The 19,683-nt window shown below is 45.3% G+C and overlaps 2 protein-coding genes across 2 annotated transcripts in view; one reads left to right on the forward strand and one right to left on the reverse strand.

Moving 5' to 3' along the window:
* Positions 1-55: 55 nt before the first annotated feature.
* Positions 56-8,781, reverse strand: dcaf17 (ddb1 and cul4 associated factor 17). The gene is made up of 14 exons (XM_031581991.2): positions 8,614-8,781; positions 8,392-8,495; positions 7,921-8,011; positions 7,664-7,800; positions 7,113-7,191; positions 6,615-6,704; positions 6,154-6,261; positions 5,642-5,747; positions 4,527-4,666; positions 2,757-2,866; positions 2,488-2,575; positions 1,400-1,483; positions 715-867; positions 56-320 (listed from the first exon to the last, which is right to left on the reverse strand). Exons 1-14 carry the CDS (start codon positions 8,779-8,781, stop codon positions 204-206), a joined length of 1,575 nt encoding a protein of 524 aa, XP_031437851.1. The 3' UTR covers positions 56-203.
* mettl8 (methyltransferase 8, methylcytidine) overlaps positions 8,762-19,683 on the forward strand; it is a 15,241-nt gene continuing 4,319 nt past the window's right edge. The window contains exons 1-7 of the mRNA XM_031582012.1: positions 8,762-8,851; positions 10,048-10,253; positions 11,152-11,224; positions 11,981-12,414; positions 13,198-13,247; positions 14,195-14,255; positions 16,699-16,838. Coding sequence (XP_031437872.1) covers positions 10,071-10,253; positions 11,152-11,224; positions 11,981-12,414; positions 13,198-13,247; positions 14,195-14,255; positions 16,699-16,838 — 941 coding nt within the window. The 5' untranslated portion in view covers positions 8,762-8,851; positions 10,048-10,070. The remainder of the gene's footprint in view (positions 8,852-10,047; positions 10,254-11,151; positions 11,225-11,980; positions 12,415-13,197; positions 13,248-14,194; positions 14,256-16,698; positions 16,839-19,683) is intronic.

Raw genomic sequence — 19,683 nt, forward strand, 5'->3', positions numbered from 1 at the left:
ACAATTGCGGAGCTAAAGCTATTTGTGTGGTTGTTTTCAATGAAAGCGAATATAATCCATTTGTGCAGTTGCTTTTATTGAATGCAGATGAGATTCATGAACGTGTGCAGTTTTAAAAAATATATTTAAAAAAACATTTATGAAAAACAGCATAGTTTACATTTCCGTAAGTCGTGGTCTTCACTTGATGTTGATAAGACTGGTCATTCCTTTATGTGCCTGGGGGTCATTTTGTATACATGGCAACAGAAGTTATTGTTCTTCCCTTGTTCAATGTGAACAATAGTGTCTCTGTCCAGGATGAGCTGGTGGCTGTAGGTCTGCAAAGGGAGAAAATGTAACCCTTTATAAAATAACCCCAACTGTGGCAACTAAGACTCTGAAACACACCTGGTCTGGACCTGGGTCTGATATGTGAACCCAAAATGGAAGAACCAATGACTGTTAAAAAAAAACACTTTGTGCTCTGGGTGCTTGCGTTTTTACAGTCGTTGGGAAGAACTGTTATGTTACTGTTGGGAAGAAATCAGGAGGGAGGACTGAGGACTCTAGTTAGTTATCATTGGCATACCGATCATGAAATACAGTTAGTTTTGAGTATCATGTCTAATGTTAAAGTATAATTAATTAGTTTTTCGCCAACAAAATCCAAAGACAATTAGCTGTCTCTTCTCTATGTAGTGTTAGGCATCACTCATTTGCCACTGAACTCACCTCATCCCATGATTCTTGAAGCAGAATCCTCTTCATCATTGTTCCATTGTTGTTGTCGTGGAGACAAACAGCCACCTCCCCTGACTCCTCCCTCCGTGTGACCACTACCGTGAGGAGGTCCAGCTCGTCCTCGTAGTCCACCATTCGAAACGTCTGTCGCAGAAACGGGTGAAGAGGAGAAAACAGGTCAATTACATCCGTTACACAATCAGACACACGACACACTATTTAACGCACTTCAGCATCTAAATATAAGTGTTACTAAAACAAACATGGAGAATGTCAGCCTTTAAAAGAGAAATCCTCCATCCTGGCGAAAGATTGTTAGTATTTGAACCCAACAGCCAATCAAATACACCCTGTTCTTCAGTGCTCCGGAAGCGACGCTGTTGATTGGCTGGAATGGTGTTGCTTGGTCCAATCCACTTTGATCCCAGTTACAGAGCCAGGACTGTGCATGAACACCAGATTTTGATTTTGATTTATTTATTTTTGAGTGCACGGATAAAATGGACAGCTAGAGGGCCGTGAGGAGAAATTCACTGAATTTCAAAGACAGTGTATTGGATTATAATCGAGGACTGCCCCTTAAATGTGGTGAATACCGTGAAAACACAACAGTATGGACTGCCCAAGTGAGACCTGCACAGGCACGTATTTACAGTCACACCTAACCATCTCCCACCTCGTGCTCTGGGTCGTCATCCAGCTGATGAACCCTCCGCTTCACGGTCCGGCCAGAGGAGGTCACCGTGACCTGGGAGGCCCTCTACAAAACATCAACAAACAAACAAGACCTAAACACTAAGCATTCGGATGCAAATTTATACATTAAAGAATGTCGGGGGGGGGGGGGGATACGCAAACAAAAGACACATCCTGTTTACATTTGGCATTAACATTCAACACTCTGCAAAACACAAACAAAACCTAAACACTAAGGATTCGGATGCAAATTAATACGTTAAGAAAAGGGAGGGGGGGATACGCACATAAAAGACACATCCTGTTTCCATTTTGCATTAGCATTCAATCACCATGATCCAATCATGATGCTGGAATCATTTACTGATCAGTGTCTTCACGTTTGTGTTTTTGATGTTTTGGGCATTTTCTTGTATTTGTTTACAACAAATATATATATATATATATATATATATATATATACAAAACATACATAAAACACCCTAAATTGGGTTGTAATTCTGTAACTCTACTTTATCACTATTGTATGTGAGCATTTCCATTTAATTATTTCCTTTTTAAAAAGACATCATGGGTGTCAGACATGTGCTTGCAGCCATACACTGCTGCTCACATGTTGAATGTAAAACCATCTCAGCATGAACACAACAACATCAGTCACTCCAAACACAAATGTGTCAGTTACCTCTTTAGATGTGTTCACACTTGCCTTTAGATGCAGAGATACACAACATTAAGGTACAGGTCATTTTAAAAGCTAGGTGTGAACAGGAGAAAGATATAGTCAGTTTGATGAATGTCTGACCGTGGAAAAACCACCTCAAAGCAGACAGGCCCAAACAAGTCCACAAGTCCACACTGTGCTGTACACATCATTATAACACGTAAGAGAGAGAGAGGCAGTGACAAACACCACAACAATATTTAAAGTTAAAAGACACCTCTCACTGGCGGCTATGGCAGACCCACTAGACACAAATGTACACACGTGCACGCACACACACACACACACACACACACACACAAAGACACACCTTCAGACACACACACACACACACACACACTTACATTTTGGTCCCTCTGAGCGGTGATGGAGAAATCCTTAGCAATCTCTGACTGGTTGTCACCTCCCCACTCAGTAAGGATTTTCAGAACACTGGCGAAGCAAACAAGTAAACACACACACAAACACATATATACATAAATACATATTGAAAATGAAATATAACATTTCATAACGCAACACATTTACACTCTTTGAGAAGGAGGCAGCCTGTCAGAGGAGCTGTGTCAGCCATGTTCCTGCAGGTCCAAAACCACAGGTGCTCCCTACTCACTTGATGATGTTTGGACCGACGTGGATGATTCTACCAGACTGGTCCGGGTGGAAGAGGATCCAGTCCGACTCCAGCGAACAGCAGTTCATGTCCTGAACCCCATTTTTAGCCTGTGCAAAGACACCACACCCACAATGTCTGTTCAAGTGAAACCAAATCAGCAAAACAACCTGTTAAAGGTGGAGTGTGTAGGATTTGGGGTGATCTATTAGCAGAAGTGGAATCTAGTACCGTAATTTCCGGACTATTGAGCGCACCTGAATATAAGCCTCACCCACTGAATTAAAAAAATATATATATTTTTAACATAAATAAGCCGCACATGTCTATAAGCCGCAGGTGCCTACCGGTACATTGAAACAAATGAACTTTACACAGGCTAAAATGAATATCAAAAGTAATACAATAGTGATGCATATTATTAGTTTTGCTAGTTACGATAAGTGCACTGTTGCTTTAAGAGAGCACAGTTGCAAGAGTCAATCAGAAGCTAGAACGTTAGATTGAAGACAGCGAGATAGAAGAAAGATGCTAGTTTGAAACCAGTGAGCTAAAGAACTTGAAAAGACTGGATTTGTATTGTAAACTGTTTTGAGTTGTGTTCTGTCTACGCCGGTAGACTGGTTATTTTGATATTAGTTAATTCATAGAGATACTGAGAAATCGCGTGGAGCTAAGCATCCATGCGGCTGCATCCATGCTAGCATCCTAGCTCCACAAAGCCACCGTAAACACAAAGCCACCGTATACAGTCAGGTATCATAATCCATAAATTAGCCGCGTCATTGTTTAAGCCGCGAGGTTCAAAGCGTGGGAAAAAAGTAGCGGCTTATCGTCCGGAAATTACGGTATTCATAATTACGAATCATTGTGTTTGCGTTAGCCTAGAATGAGCCCTTCGTATCTACATAGGGAGCGGGTTGTCTTCCACAGAGTCCACCATGTTGCGCCGCCATGCTTCTACAGTGGCCCACAACGGACAAACCAAAACACTGATTCTAGAGGGCCCTTCACCGCAGAGGCTCCTACACGCTTGGAAAGGGAGGACAGAGGTCCTGTCAAACACACCTGACAGCTCTGACAGTGACAGGAGAATGGCTGTGGCCATAGCAGCTTTGACAGTGACAGGAGAATGGCTGTGGCCGTAGCAGCTCTGACAGTGACAGGAGAATGGCTGTGGCTGTAGCCTGGTTCAAACTGGCTGCATCAAACCGGCTGCTTAATCCCCACTGTGGCTTTTTAAAGAGCCCTTTAAGAGGCAAGAAACACTTCAAGCTTTCAGTGAAATACGGCTCACTGCAGTGTATCCAAGACTACACCCTCCAGCAAGGTTCATAACCATTTTAACCAAAACATGTCCATGACTTTTCCAAGTGCATTGGTTTAGAATCACGGACTGCACCTTTAAGCCAGTGTGAAAGGAAGTGTAAACTAGTAATCAAGTGACCCACGCTGTATGACAAACAGGGATCTCATTAGAGGATGTTTATCACGAAGGCATGTTTATACACACACACACACACACACACACACACACACAGACACACACACACACCACAGCTTTTTTTACTCTCACCTTGTTATAAAAGCAAAGTATAAGGCAGCAATGTCAGGCCTTGTGTGCAGAGCGGGAGCGGGAGCGGGAGCCATATTTACCAGAGTGTGTGCAGGAGCAGGAGCAGGAGCAGGAGCAGGAGCAGGAGTCATATTTACCAGAGTGTGTGCAGGAGCAGGAGCGGGAGCGGGAGCAGGAGCAGGAGTCATATTTACCAGAGTGCCATCCTTGAGGGAGCAGATGTGGTGTGTGCCTCTGTGCTTCTTCTGGCTGGGAGTGTAGATGAAGTGAAAAGGGTTCCCCCCGATCTGGATGCCTTCGTGGTAGGACACCTCAAACAGCACAGGGGGAGCCTCTGCAACGGCCACAGCAGATCGTTCACACACATCCACTCACATTTACTCACACAGACTACATGTACACTGGTGCCTTAACAAGAGAGATCTGTTGATATACTTTGATATGATATGAATGGCGGTTACTTGCATATACAAGTCCTGTAGGGGAATCAGTTACTAATTAAAGGCAAAGTCCATGATTCTAATCCCATTCACTTTTTGTCAAATATAGTGAATTGCCCCTCTCAGTAATCCAGCTGTCCGTTCAGTGTTTGTGCTCAAAAAAACACTTGTGTTCGTACACAGCCCTGGCTCTGTAAATGGGAAACAAACATAGTGAATGTCAGCCTTTAAAAGAGAAGTTCTCCATCCTGGCGAAAGATTGTTAGTATTTGAACCCAACAGCCAATCAAATACACCCTGTTCTTCAGTGCTCCGGAAGCAACGCTGTTGATTGGCTGGAATGGTGTTGCTTGGTCCAATCCACTTTGATCCCAGTTACAGAGCCAGGACTGTGCATGAACACCCGATTTTGATTTAGATTTATTTATTTTTGAGTGCACAGATAAAATGGACAGCTAGAGGGCCGTGAGGAGAAATTCACTGAATTTCAAAGACAGTGTATTGGATTATAATCGAGGACTGCCCCTTAAATGTGGTGAATACCGTGAAAACACAACAGCCCTGCTCTGTAAATGGGAAACAAACATAGTGGCTCGGATCGAGCCATAAACAATCCCAGCCAATCAACGCGCTGCTTCAAGAGCACGGAAGGGAGGGGTATAATTGAATTGGCCGTTGAGCTCAAATATCAACAAACTTCTCCTCAACCAAATCGTAGACTGCATCTTTAATCAGTTACTTACTAAGAAGTAAGTAAGCACTAACGATAGGCATAACATCACTGAATGTTAGCATTTGTGTGTGTGTGTGTGTGTGTGTGTGTGTGTGTTGTGCTTGAGGGATTTCTGTCTGTATTCCCAATAACCTACCAGTGATGTGAATGTTCACAGGAATGCCAAGTGGTGGTTCTCCCACAATCCCTTGAGTACCACTCAGGTCACATGGCTCGCCAACAACCAGCTCCTTTGTCCTGAACTGATTACAAATAAATAAATAAATAAATAAATGCAAATACTATAACAAGATCGAACAAATATCATGACCTTATGAGCATACAGGGTAAATGCTATACATCCATTTGGTCAGTTAAACTCAGTTCAGCACTTCTCCCCAATCATTACATTCCTTCAGGACTTATACCTTCTGTGAAAGACAAGCATCCTTACAAAACATGCTAAGCACACTTTCACTTTCTAAACAATCTAATAATAATATTGTGCACAAGCCCTGATGTGTGACTGAAATGTGCCTAAGTGATGTGTGATACACTCCTGTAAGTTATGTGCGATACACTCCTGCATTGGAATGTGTGTAAGTGATGTGTGATACACTCCTGCATTGGAGTGTGTGCTCAGTGAGTGTGTGTTCTAGTGCAGGTTACCATGTGGATAATCCTCTCAAAGCTGTAGAGCCGCACACACTTGGTGCTGTGGGACACCACCAGCACCCCCTGGGACAGAGCCACATCTACGACTGTGTTCCCAAACACCTGGAGACACACACACACACACACACACACACACACACAAGAAAAAGGTTTTAGGTTTTCATGTGGAGTCTGGTCTGAGATAGTGATCAAATATAGACAGAGTGAAGGTAAAGATGCCATATTTAGCAGACGCTTTTGTTCAAAGAGTCTTGCAAAGGCCTCCTGCAGTGGCTGGAAAACAAACCCAGGTCAACAGTTTACAAGACTACAACGCTAACCACTGCACCACCCACACCCACATGGAGAAAGAGAAAGAGAGGGAGAGAGAGAGAGAGAGAGAGAGAGAGAGAGAGAGTGAGAGAGAGTGAGTGAGAAAAGAGGGAAGCAAAAAAGAAAAAAGGTTGTAACCATACTTGTTTACTGATCTCCAGAACACCAATTAGCTTTAGCGGAAACACCCGGAAGACAGCCAGATGCATCAGAACGCTCACATCAAGCCCGGCCTGTTAGGTGGAGATATACAAAAAGGGACATTACATATTCATATCTCCTATTCATCACAACATGAAACATAAACTGGTAGCACTTTACATTACAAAGCCCTGGCAACATTTTGACTGTCCCTTCAAATACCGAGTCATCAGTACATCTAAACACATACTGAACAGCACCTCATTATGGGTTCCTGAAGGTGGGCAAGTTGCTAACGACACCTAGGTCATGAGTTCAACACCACTGGAGAAAATGTGTGTCTTTATTAGACTTTAAGGCACTCTGGACACAAGCGCCTGGTGAATAAATGAATAAATGTAAATCTAGAGTAGAATGAAATGGAACGAAGCTCGTCCAAATAGCAATTACCCGCGGACGCCTTACTCTTGCAGGAACTTTCTAGAACCACTGCAGTTTACCTGTCTGGCTAAAGCTGAGGGCTTCTTTTGGATGGACTTGGCATAGATGGTTTCCTGGGAGTCATCCCAGCTGAGGTATCTGTGGACAGATAGGTAGATCTGTGTTATGTTAACACACACTACATTGCACACTGCACATTGCACATTCACTTTTGCACTCTTGCCCTGCTTTTTGTATTGTAGTACTTATTGTGTTTGTGTAGTACTTATTGTGTTTGTATGTTTTATGTTCACTGTATGCACCTATACACCAGAACAAATTCCAGGTAGGTGTAAACCTCCTTGCCAATAAATACTATTCTGATTCTGATATCAGCATTACAGTAGATCCACAGACCCTGTTCGTGTAGAGGGGATATTAAATACATACTGCATTAGCTACATTGTCCTTTGCTAACTGTATCTAAATGTGTGTGTTTTGGTGATCAATTAACATACATTTACAAGCAAATGTTCTATCTGGGATTTAAAACTATACTGGCATTGTTAGGACCACATTATGCATGGAGAGTTTCTCTTATAACAGCATCAAACTCTGGAGAGCAACTAGCCTGAACTTGTGCTGGGGCGAGAGGTAGACCCTCTGCAGCACGTCCCCTGTGTCTGGAGAGATGCGACACAACCAGCTGTTGGCACTGAGAGCCAGGAGACTGGGCTGCTGGTCTGATGATGAGGGTAACGTCCTCCCCTACCACAAACACCACAGTAAGAGTACTGTTACAGTTAGGAATTCACTCTAAGAGATATGAACTATGCATATGGTTGTGTGGTTATCTAATCTCAGTGTTGCAAAATGTAATTAATTTACCAGAGGTGATTGCAGAAATAAGGCATCTTCAATCTTCTCTGCCTTGCTGCATTTTGGTAGTTCATACATCAGTCTTGGTTTGGCCTGCTGGCTACAAAATAAGAGCAGCGAGGTCACAAAAAAAACCTAAATACCGGACTATACCATCCACTATTAGCTTACCTAGTGTTTATTTGACCTCCTTCAAAACACTTCTTTTAATTGTTTTAATAAATGTCTTATACAGTAAACATGGCTATACTATCTATACCTTTTAGTTTTTCATAATAGCTTAAATTTGTGACTGACCATCGAGATTCGTTCATTGACACAGTACAACAACTTCAAGAATGTTTAGGAAGGCATTCATTTCTTTCCTCCTGATTAACTGTGCCCTTGTTTGTAGGCTAATCTACCTCACTAATCGCTGAGGAGAAAAATACAAACTAACTACATGAGAAGTGCATATACAAAGACACAACTGCTATTTACCTGGTGTAACAACACCTGTAATTCTCAAAATACAATCTCCCAGACTCATAGGAAATGGGGGACTTGGACATCTTTGTCCAGACCTCCTTAAAGATTGCGTCATCCTATGGAGGAAAAGATGATGACATATTTCAAGAACACTGATGTCAAGGGAAAGGTGGTGAAACGACATAGACTATGAAAAACACGAGTTTATGAAGATTAGGGTGGGTCAACAATTACATTTAGTAAAATTTCCCGAAGAACACCAAGGTTTCGTCGAAGTCCACAGCCAGCATCGTTAGAGAACAAGCCCTTTGACCTGAGGTCCATATGATGGCAGACATTTTTACTTGACCGCAGTTTTCTCGCAAGAGGGCGCTGTTGGGAAGGGGTTTGTTTTGGACACATGGAGGTATGAGACCTAGCTTACGTACACGCTGGACAATAACCTCCCGCTGCAGAAACTAGCGACTGTCAGGTAAGTTGACAGGTTCTTCAAAATAAAACGAATGGTTCAGTTGAAGGCAAGTTTTCATTAGCGGCAGAAGAAGATGTAGTGGTGCACTCTTTACCGGTGTGTAACGCCAGGTCTAACATTAGTACGCGAAGTTAGCAACTACTGCCATTAGCTGGTCTGTCAAAGTTTCTCATGTGCATCACTCACAAGGTTATATTAACAGGTGTCTTTTAGCTAATCTAACGCATTCGTGTTGTTACTCCAAGCAACATTCTGGAGAAAGAAGCAGTTTGAAAATTGTACATGAAGTTGCTAGCATGTCGGCTAGCTAATTACGGATCCGTAATGACTAATGTATCTGATCTCTTTTAGCTAGCTGGTCAGGTAGTAAATAACTTAGCTATGCAAGTTAATTTAGACCAGTCTTTCACTCACATACACATTGCTGTCGTGATTAATTCAGCATCTGCGAAGAGGAAACCTAACGATGTAACGGTACAAAAACTTCATTCATGTTCCCCTGCTTTGATACCAGAATGATTTTTGGATTGCCCTGCACCTTCAGTGCGCAGCATTGATTCCTACTGGCCCTGTTGCCGCTTCTGTTTTGATTGTGGGTCGTATGTGTGCACCATCCTCTATGGCATTTGCCTTTCGCCGCCTAGTGGACTGGAGTGTTAAATGCATAGATGTAGAACATGTCATTGGAGGGAGGGCTCCAGGCTCAACAGGGGTTAGTAATGATGTTGACTACAAAATAACAATACCAAAAATATATTGTCTTCCAAATGTAAATAATCATCTTAACATTATATTTTAATGAATGATCATATTTTTTTCCAGGGGAAAAATGTAATGTGCTCAGTATTTAATGTGTTCACCTGAGTGAAAATTGGGCAATGCTACATTCACCTGAACTAATCCTGTGTTTAGATATTTACATTTGCATTTACTTATATAGTAAACATTTTTATCTGCAACTACTGACAGCATAGTACAGACATACTTTTTCTTCCCATCAGCCTGTGTGCACCTTGGTTTGCTACTTGAGCAACAGATACAGTCCATACACGCCATCAGGGTAAAGACACCCTACTCTCTTGCTAAAGACACCCCTATCTCCTGCTAAAGACACCCTACTCTCTTGCTAAAGACACCCCACTCTCCTGCTAACGACACCCTACCCTGCTGATCCTCTGAATGTTTTGCTCCCTCAGTGGCCCCCCATGCGGTGGTGAAGATGCAGCGGTTGTGCCGTGTGTCCCTGGCCGCGTTGGCTCGGGGGGGTGGGGGCTGCTGCCGATCTCCCCGTAGGCTGAGCAGCGCTGACAGAAGACCCCCCGTGCCCCTAGGGGGCAGAGTGCTTACCAACCCTGACTGTGTCTTCCAACACAACATGTGGTACGCCATGGCAACGCATACTGTTCCATAATCGCAAGCTCCCCAGAGAGTAGTTACGTGTGTGTGTGTGTATGTGTACGTGCGTGTGTGTGTGTGTGTGTACGTGTGTGTGTACGTGTGTGTGTGTGTGTGTGTGCTTGCCTGAGGTTGACTAGGAAAGCCGTGTCTGTTTTAGTACTAGGCATTACAAAGATGCCCTAAGACTGATTATGTCATCGTGTCTCCCACGTCTCCTGTTTGTTTCATCTGTTATTTAAGGGCACAGAAGGAAGCCGCAGAGACAGTGTGGTTTACTGGAGTCTGTAATACACACTGATTTATAGATAAACTTACACGAAGGCCATATGTGCATAAAGCTGTGCTGGAGAGGCGATATCACATTTATATCACATTTGTCTTAGCAGCGGCTTTGCTTCTGTGTTTTACTCTTTTTTAAGTCAACTGAAAGATTCTTAGTTCCTTTATATGTTATTAGGTTATGCTTTATATGGTATTAGATCCTTACCTTCATGAATGGGCATTCTGAGAAGCCTTATATTACTGGAACTTACTTTCCTAGCTAGCGTACCAGTCAGGAGTTCAGGCATAATTCCACCTCTTCTACGCCTTTTCAAGACCACCTGTCTGTTGACATTCCATGCACAAATTCCATTTGCGATTACACTTCAGAACACGTTAGCATTCTGTCTCCGTGAAAGGCTTTTTCAAGGATATGTCATCATCTTAGAACGGCCTCATAAGGTGAAAGTCAGCCAAGGATGTTTGTTAGTTTGTTTGTTTATTTGTTTGTCTGTTTGTGTGTTCTCTCTGAGGACAAACTGCCTTAAGATTCTAGAATAAAATGTCCTTGGTGAGGAGCATTCTGGTCCGCTGAGTGTCTGATCATTGCCTCTGTCGTGGCTGCACCTCAGGGACCAGAGGAGGAGGAGCGAGAGAACGCCAGGCAGAGAGCGGAGGAGAACTCCTCGGAGCGGATTCCTCAAGAGGAGCGAGGTGAGCTGAGGGCAGAGTCTGCAGGCGCCCAGTGACCAGGGCTTAGTCTGGAACTCAGATGAGGAGAGGGGCCCAACTGTCTGCCATCATCAGTGGTAGTCCTCTAGCAGTCGGTGTCATTGGTCAACACTTGGGAATCTTTGAGCTTGTCTGTGTCATCGTAAATATGTCCTGCATTTTGCAAAATGAAGAGGATCATAAAAAAAAAGCAGGCAATCACTGCAAATTAAAATAAAACACACTTGCCTGGGGTATGTAAACTCCTAGTAACTTAATAATTAGTGATTTAGCAGAGACTATCATTTAAAAGCGACTAACAATATTGTACAGATATACATTTGTATCGTTGTGTGTGCAGTGCTCCCTGAGAATGACCCCTGACCCCTGACCTTAGTGTTGTGGTTCAGGTGTGTGTAGTCTAAGGAAAAACAAGCGGTCAGCTGAAGGCCAAGGTCATGACCAGCAGGTCATTGTCCATTTGAGCTCTACCCAGCTGACTGAATAGCCAGGCTAAGCTATAGGCATGCAGCTGAGCAGTCCAAGGTCCAGTCTGTGTAAACATCTCAGGGGCGTTACAGCAGCACAGCAATGACTGCCATTTATACTTACTGTGTTACACAATTTTACATCATTTTTCGTGCTCTTTGTGATGTATTACAATGTATTGCGTTGCCTTCTGTGTTATTGAACGTGAACATCCCAGAACAGTTGACTCTGTTGATCGTCTGATTTGCATTCCGCCACGTCTCCCTCCAGCTAAGTACGAGAGAGACGCCAGTCAGTTTTGGGACGGCTTTTACGAGACGCACCAGAACAAGTTCTTCAAAGACCGCCGCTGGCTCATCCAGGAGTTCCCAGAGCTGCTGCCCCCGGGGCTAGACTCCGCTTCGGCTTCTGCCGCCGCCGCCGCCGAGGAGGCCCTGGGTGCCGTCTCTCTGGCTGCTGGGGCGCACAGTGAGCCAGGGGAAGGGCGCCGACAGGAGGGCTCTGCTGCCCAGTCTGTGCTAGGTGGAGGGAGAGAGGAGATCCAGGATGTTTCCTGTGCTGCGCAGAAACAGGAAGTGCAGCCCGAGAAGGAGGAAGTGCAGCTGGAGAAAAGGGCAATGCTGCCCGGCAACCAGGAAAGGCGGCCCGGTGCGGGAGACAGCTGTGGTTTCCCCGGAGACCGAGCATCTTTCAGGATATTAGAGGTGCTACCACAACACGTTCATGTTTACACCCCTCAGTGTGTTGGGCTCAGAAATACGTAAGATTCTGTTTGGGGTGGGCAGGTGTGTATGGGAGTTACTTTAACAGATTGACAGGTTGTTCTGGAAACAAAGGAGTGTAGCGTGAGGATTACGCTTGTAAATCATTCTGGCAGCAGACAGACAAGACCGACTGATCCATTCATGGTGAAATTAGGACAGTTTCCTCGTGAAACAACGGAACAGGAGAATACCTGACAGCAGATGGTCTGACATTAGCGCTGTCATATTGATCAGACGTCTCCCGGGATATTAGAGGTGTTGCTATGATACGGTCTCAGGATTCCAGGTTCACACCCTTCAGTGCACTGGGCAGGTGTGAGTGATTGACAGGTTGATCTGGAAAAGATGGGGGCGGGGGGGGGGGAGTGTAATGTGAAGACAACACTTGAAATTCAATCTGGCAAGTACAGCCTTGTAACAAACAGATGAGACCGACTGATCCATTCATGGAGTTTCCTTGAGAGACAACCAAACAGGAGAGTACCAGCAGATGGCCTAACCATATGGTAGAAAAACGGAAGAGTTGGCAGCTTTGCATCAATGTAAATCAGAAGAACAATAACGATTATTGCACACAATCATTCGGATTCAGATGTTTATGTTTGATGTGACGCAATGTCATATGATGTGTGATATATTATGTGTTTGATATACGTGATATGATTTGGAGTGTCATGTAATATGGGCTGTGATGTATGATTTGATTTGATATGTGTCTTAAAGGTGGGGTGTGGAGCTGGAAACAGTGTGTTTCCCATCATCAGTGCCATCAGGTGAGCACAGCATCCATTTGGTATGTCTGTGTCTGTGTCTGTGTCTGTGTCTGTCTGTCAGTGCCATCAGAGCACAGCCGGGCTGAACATATGCAGAGACATTCATTTGTGTTTGTACTTACGAGCACCTTCTCTACTGTCTTTGCATGGAGCCGTGAGCATTCACACAAACACAGCTTGCACGGGTGGAATGCAGATTTGGCGTCTGTGAGTTAGGCTCTTTGGTGAAGCGCTTACCGTTGGCGTCTGTGAGTCAGGCTCTTTGGTGAAGCGCTTACCGTTGGCGTCTGTGAGTTAGGCTCTTTGGTGAAGCGCTTACCGTTGGCGTCTGTGAGTCAGGCTCTTTGGTGAAGCGCTTACCGTCTCTCTGCGTGAAATGGTAAGCGCTAATCACACACACAGCTAAAGTACCATAAGGAACAATTAGCTGAATTCAACAAGAAGTGTATGGATTAAAATCGAGGACTGCACCTTTTAAACGCTCTCTAAAACCCATACTGGGTCTCGAGCATTCTTTACTGTTGAATGTTCTGTACTTTATAAATGTCTGAACTGAAGACAAAACAGTGGTGTCACCACCGCACTGTTCAGCCGAGTTGTCTGAACACGTCGACATTCTGCAACCGTAGACGCAACGCCCAAGTAGACATTTCTAGATTGCGCCCTTTTCTCCACAAAGGTCTGGACCGAGGAGGTAACAGTGGAGTTAACACAGTACAGCTCAGCTGCCTGAACACACATTGACATTCAGCCAGAGTGCTGTGGGACACCATGCCAAGTGGTTTTAGCTGCGTGTGTGCAGCGCGGGGGTCTCGTGTGTGTGTGTGTGTGTGACTGAGGAGGTGTGAGTTAGTGAGAGCTGATTGGTAGGACTGTGCTGTTTAGACCCAGCTGTGCTGAATGAGAGATGTTGTTTTGTTTTTGTTTTTGTTTTTGTTTGTCCCCAGGGGCCGAGGGGGGTTTCTGTACTGCTGTGACTTCTCCTCACGGGCCGTGCAGTTGGTTAAGGTAAGGTTACATTATTACTCACTACAACATCATTTAAGGACACTCTTATTACTGAGTTATGACATATTAAATAATACTCGACTTGAAAAGGTTTCTTCAGTCCTGTAAATTAGTAGTGGTGGGATGTTTGCCTACCTGGGAGCCTTAATAAAGTAATACTGTAATCGTGCAATAAGTCTTGAGACGCAATTTAAACTCCTCTACAGAATTCATCTCTGTTTAATGGGGAGACTTGTATAATAGATGTATTTAGTTTTTTTCTGTTTCTGCCTCTTGCATAGTTGTCCTATGCATGTCATCTTGAGCATATGCTGTTGCATTCCCCCCCCCCCCCCCCATCCATTTTACACAAGCCCTCCATGACAGACCATGACAGTGTCTCAAAATGGCCGCTGTCACCTCTGCTGTGTGCCTCACGGCCTAGCGGATATCTGATGCTGCTGGAATGCCTGGGCCTTCATCAGATGCCAGGCGGGCGGGCGGGCAGGCAGGCTGCGCGCCGACTCACTTTATTATGACGCGCAGGGCTTCACACGCACTCTCACGCGGCAGAGGGGCGGATGTCCCCAGGCGCTCATAAACGCGTCAGGGGGTAGTGGAGTGGCACAGCCAGGGCAGGAAGGAGTTGATGTTCTGTTTCGTTTACACTCATCCATTTGGCAGGCGCTTTTAATCCAAACTGACTTGCTAGTGAGCTACTACACTTGGGGAAGACATAAAGAGCACAGTGCTGTAAATGCAAGTTTCTGTTTCACTGGGCTCAAGTGTTAGATAGAAGAACGGAGAAGAAGACATGGGACAGACAGACAGACAGACAGACAGACAGACAGACAGACAGACAGACAGACAGACAGACAGCGTCTGTGTGTGTGTGTGTGTGTATCTGTGTCTGTGTCTGTGTCTGTGTGTGTGTGTGTGTGTGTGTGTGTTCGTGTTCGTTCGTGTTCGTTCGTTGCAGAAGAGACTAATTAACCTATTTCGGGGTTTGTTGCTGTTGGTACTCGAGTCACCATATTGTTTTCATAGGTCATGTTGTGTGTTAACATTTATAGCCCTGTGCGGTCCCCAGGTTAAGCAGCTGTGGCGGTCGGAGCAGTAGGCTATATGGACAAAAGTTAATCATGATTTCAGTTTGTTGACTCAGTAGATTGTTATTTTCCAGCATGAAACCAGCAATTAACATGCGTTTGTATAACAAGCTAATTTATTGTTTTCATGCCCTGTTGTGTTTGAGAGTGCATTTTAATTTCACAATTTACTGAGGTTTTGTTGAGCTGTCTGGTGGAGGGAGAGGGAGAAAGAAAAAAAAAAGCAACCTTTGCCTCTAATGTGATGCTCAGTTACCATAGTAACCCGGAGACATTTTGTCATGTCTGTTTGGCCCACAGGTTCTTTGAATGCTTGCTTATTCATGTCCACCAAAACAGATCCTGGAGCATCCACACAAGGGCTCCCTTTCCTTGTCCTGCAGTTAGCATTTTAAATAGGCCTCAGTGTTAGATTTGTTTATTCATTCATGTGTTTGTTTGTTTGCTTGCTTATTGCCTTAAATTGACACTGCCTCAGATTAAGGAGATATTATGTTTTGAATTTGATTTACCCAAATGTTTTCCTCTGCCTCATCATGGACTATGTGGTGATATAGGTGTTAGGTATATGAGGTATGTGTGTGTATGTGTTAGGTATATGAGGTGTGTGTATGTGTGTGTAGGTGTTAGGTGTTAGGTGTGTGTAGGTGTGTGTAGGTGTTAGGTGTGTGTAGGTGTGTGTAGGTGTTCGGTATATGAGGTGTGTGTAGGTGTGTGTATGGTCTGTATATCCACCATGGAGACTGGAGAGTACTTCTACAGTCATTAGGACAGCGTCTGACTCTGGAAGGGAACTTGATCTGATGTGTACAGAGAACTCTCAGCAGGACTGTCCTCTAAAACATTTCAAGGGCTGTTGCTTTCCTGAATAGCAAAACAAACAACCAATAACAAAATGCATTAGCACTCAGATGCCTCATCAGCTTCTCTCTCTCTCTGTCTCTCTCTCTCTCTCTCTCACTCTCACTCTCTCTCTCTCTCTCTCTCTCTCTCTTCTCTCTCACTCTGCCACTCTCTGTCTCTTTTAATTCCCTCTATTTTCCTTCTGTCTGCCTACTTTCTTTCTTTCTCTCTCTCTCTTCTCTTCCCTGCCCTCACCTGACTTTCTCCAACTCTAACACCCTTGCTCTCTCTCTTGTCTTCCATTCGGTCCTTTCTCTCCTTCTCTCTTTCTTCTTTTTCTCCCTTCTCTCTGTCTCTCGCTCTCTCTCTTTCTTCCCTCTCCTCCTTCTCTCTCTCTCTCACTCTCTTCCTCTCTTTCTTCCTTCTCTCTCTTCCTTATCTCTCTCTCTCTCTTTTTTTCTTCCTTCTCTCTCCCTCTCTCTCTCTCTCTCTCTCTCTCCTTCTGTTGGCAGGATCACCCGGACTATGATGGCTCTCTGTGCCATGCCTTTGTGCAGGATGTGTGTGATGAGACGGCCTCCTTTCCTTTCCCCCCTCACAGTCTTGACGTCATCCTCCTGGTCTTTGTGCTCTGTGCTATTCAACCCCATAGGTAGGTGAAGGTCTGGGGGGGGGGGGGGGGGAGGGCAGGGGGTTCAAAGCCAAGAGCGCCTGCTCTCATCCGTCAACCAGAGGGAGAGGTGGGGGTGGGGGAGGGGGGCATAATGTCGGCGTGACATTATGCCCCCCCTCTCCCCTCCCCCACCTCTCCTCTCCCTCTGAGTAACCAAACCACTCCACCCAAAACAGACCCCAAAAGCAGGATCCTCTGGAAAGGACAGACACACCCCTGATGCACACACCAGCTTTGACTGCCAGTCTGCTAGGACTCGGGGACGCACTCAGCCTCATTATAGTGACTGATCTACAGTATTACCCACGTAATCCTTTCCCAAGTTCAAATCTGTTAGGCAACACCAAACTCACACCATTCTGGTCGTACGCCAGACATCCTCTTCTTTTAAAATAGGAGCACATATTACAAAGCCGAAGACAAGGAGAGGAGAGGAGAGGAGAGGAGAGGAGGCAAGGGGCTCTAGAATGGAGTGGTAGACAGGAGAGAGGAGAGGAGGAGAAAGGGGGGGGGGGGTGGGCACTGGAATGGAGGGATAGAGAGGAAAAGAGGAGAGTAGCGGAGCGTAGGGTAGGGTAGGGGAGCGGTGCCTGCTGTTCTTTGTAACGAGCAGTGGCATTTTCACTTGGCTGGGGAGCTGCCGTAGATGGCTGCTGATTAGGAGGCTGACTATGGACTGCCAAGAGCTTGGGCCGCGCCACACACTAATAGATTTCTCTCTTTCCATTCCCCCGCTTTCATCTGTCACTCACCTCTCTCTCTCTCTCTCTCTCTTGTGCCCTCTCCTCTCTCTCTCTCTCTCTCTCTCTCGCGCTCTTGTGCCCTCTCCTCTCTCTCTCTCTCTCGCTCTTGTGCCCTCTCCTCTCTCTCTCTCTCTCTCTCTCTCTCTCTCTCTCTCTCTCTCTCGCGCTCTTGTGCCCTCTCCTCTCTCTCTCTCTCTCGCTCTTGTGCCCTCTCCCTCTCTCTCTCTATTTCTTTTTTAGTAAATCTCTACTCTTATCATGTGAGGGAGGTCCTCAACCCTGAACCACCCACTCATTCACACACAGACACACACAGACACACACACAGACACACACACAGACACACACACAGACACACACACAGACACACACACAGACACGCACAGACACGCACAGACACGCACAGACACGCACAGACACGCACAGACACGCACAGACACGCACACAGACACACACAGACACGCACAGACACACTCACACCTCCCTTTCACCTGATTGACCGTTATGATTCATGTGAACCTGTTTACCGTGGCAGGGCTCATCATTGCCGCTCCCCTCATGAAAATCCAAACATAAACACATAAGCACACAAACAAACAATAAGCAGAACAATAACCCTCGGGTCATACTTTATGGGAGGGAGGGAGAGAGAGAGAGAGACTGAGAGGGAAAATAAGAGATGTGTGCTCTTTGTTGTCGGCCATTGATTGGGCATCCTGGGGAAAGCCTGTCCTTATGGAAGGTGATTAGCAGGGAGGGGAACAGCCTCCGCTACCTACATTTAGATGATAACGGCCTTGAGATGGGAAGACAAAGAAGAGAGAGAGAAATGAAGGGAGAGAGTGAGGAAGAGAGAGAGAGAGAGAGAGCGATGGGGAGAGCAAATGACAAGAAGAACAGAGAGTGAGAGGGCAGGGCCAAGTGAGATGGAGCAGGAGAGAGAGTGAGTCATGGAGGAAGAGTGTCAGAAAGACAAAGTGTGTGTGTGTGTGTGTGTGTGTGTGTGTGTGTGTGTGTGTGTGTGTGTGTGTCTGTGTCTGTGTTTCTCTGTGTGTGTGTGTACATGAGTGTGTGTGTGTGTGTGTCTGTGTTTCTCTGTGTGTGTGTGTGTGTGTGTGTGTGTGTGTGTGTGTGTCTGTGTGTGTGTGTGTGTGTGTGTGTGTGTGTACATGAGTGTGTGTGTGTGTGTGTGTGTGTGTGTGTGTGTACATGAGTGTTTGTGTGTGTATGTGTGTGTGTGTGTGTGTGTGTGTGTGTGTGTGTGTGTGTGTGTGTGTGTGTGTGTGTGTGTGTGTGTGTGTGTGTGTGCGTGCCCATGTCAGATGGAGAGAAAGAGGAAGGCAGGGAGGAGGGAAAATGAGGCATCATAATCCATAATCATCACTAGAGGGCTGATCTGGTTGTTATGGCCACGCTGTCTGGCCAGTAGACATGCAGGAAGGCAGGCTGCAGTCAGCACTCATTATGGGATGTCAGCTTAGGGAGAAATAAGGGGGAAGACTAGAAACAAGCACTCTGGAGGAGAGAGGGAGAGAGGAGGGAGAGGGAGATGGAGAGGGGGGGAGAGAGAAGAGGTAGAGAGAGATAGGGAGAGGGAGAGAGGAGAGAAAGAAACAAACAGAGAAAGAGAAACAGAGGGAGAGGTCTCTTACACAGCCTGTTCACAGGCTGGAATGTTGCGCCTTTATTCCGCCCCGCCCCGCCTGTGTAAAAGGTATGAACACGGGAAGAGGTCGTCGAATTTGTCCAACTTGAATTAAATGCCCATTCAACAGTAAACGAATGTCATCCATGATGTAAATACAAACTAATGATGTTGTTATTTCTGTTCACATATTGTAGTATTAGACTAAGAAAGGAAATGCTGCTCTACACCAGCACATTTTCACTAAGGATCTCTTTTCTTGGCCACAACAGACAGAAACTGCATTCAAATTGGTCCAGGTGTTCAAATTCATCAACAGAAACATAGCTTGCAACCTCCCATGTCTTATGCATTCCCCATTCATGTAGACTACTGGTCACTGCTCCCCATTCATGTAGGCTACTGGCCATTGCTGCTCCCCATTCATGTAGGCTAC

Source organism: Clupea harengus, chromosome 2 (assembly GCF_900700415.2).
Source record: "Clupea harengus chromosome 2, Ch_v2.0.2, whole genome shotgun sequence".
Lineage (NCBI taxonomy): Eukaryota > Metazoa > Chordata > Actinopteri > Clupeiformes > Clupeidae > Clupea > Clupea harengus.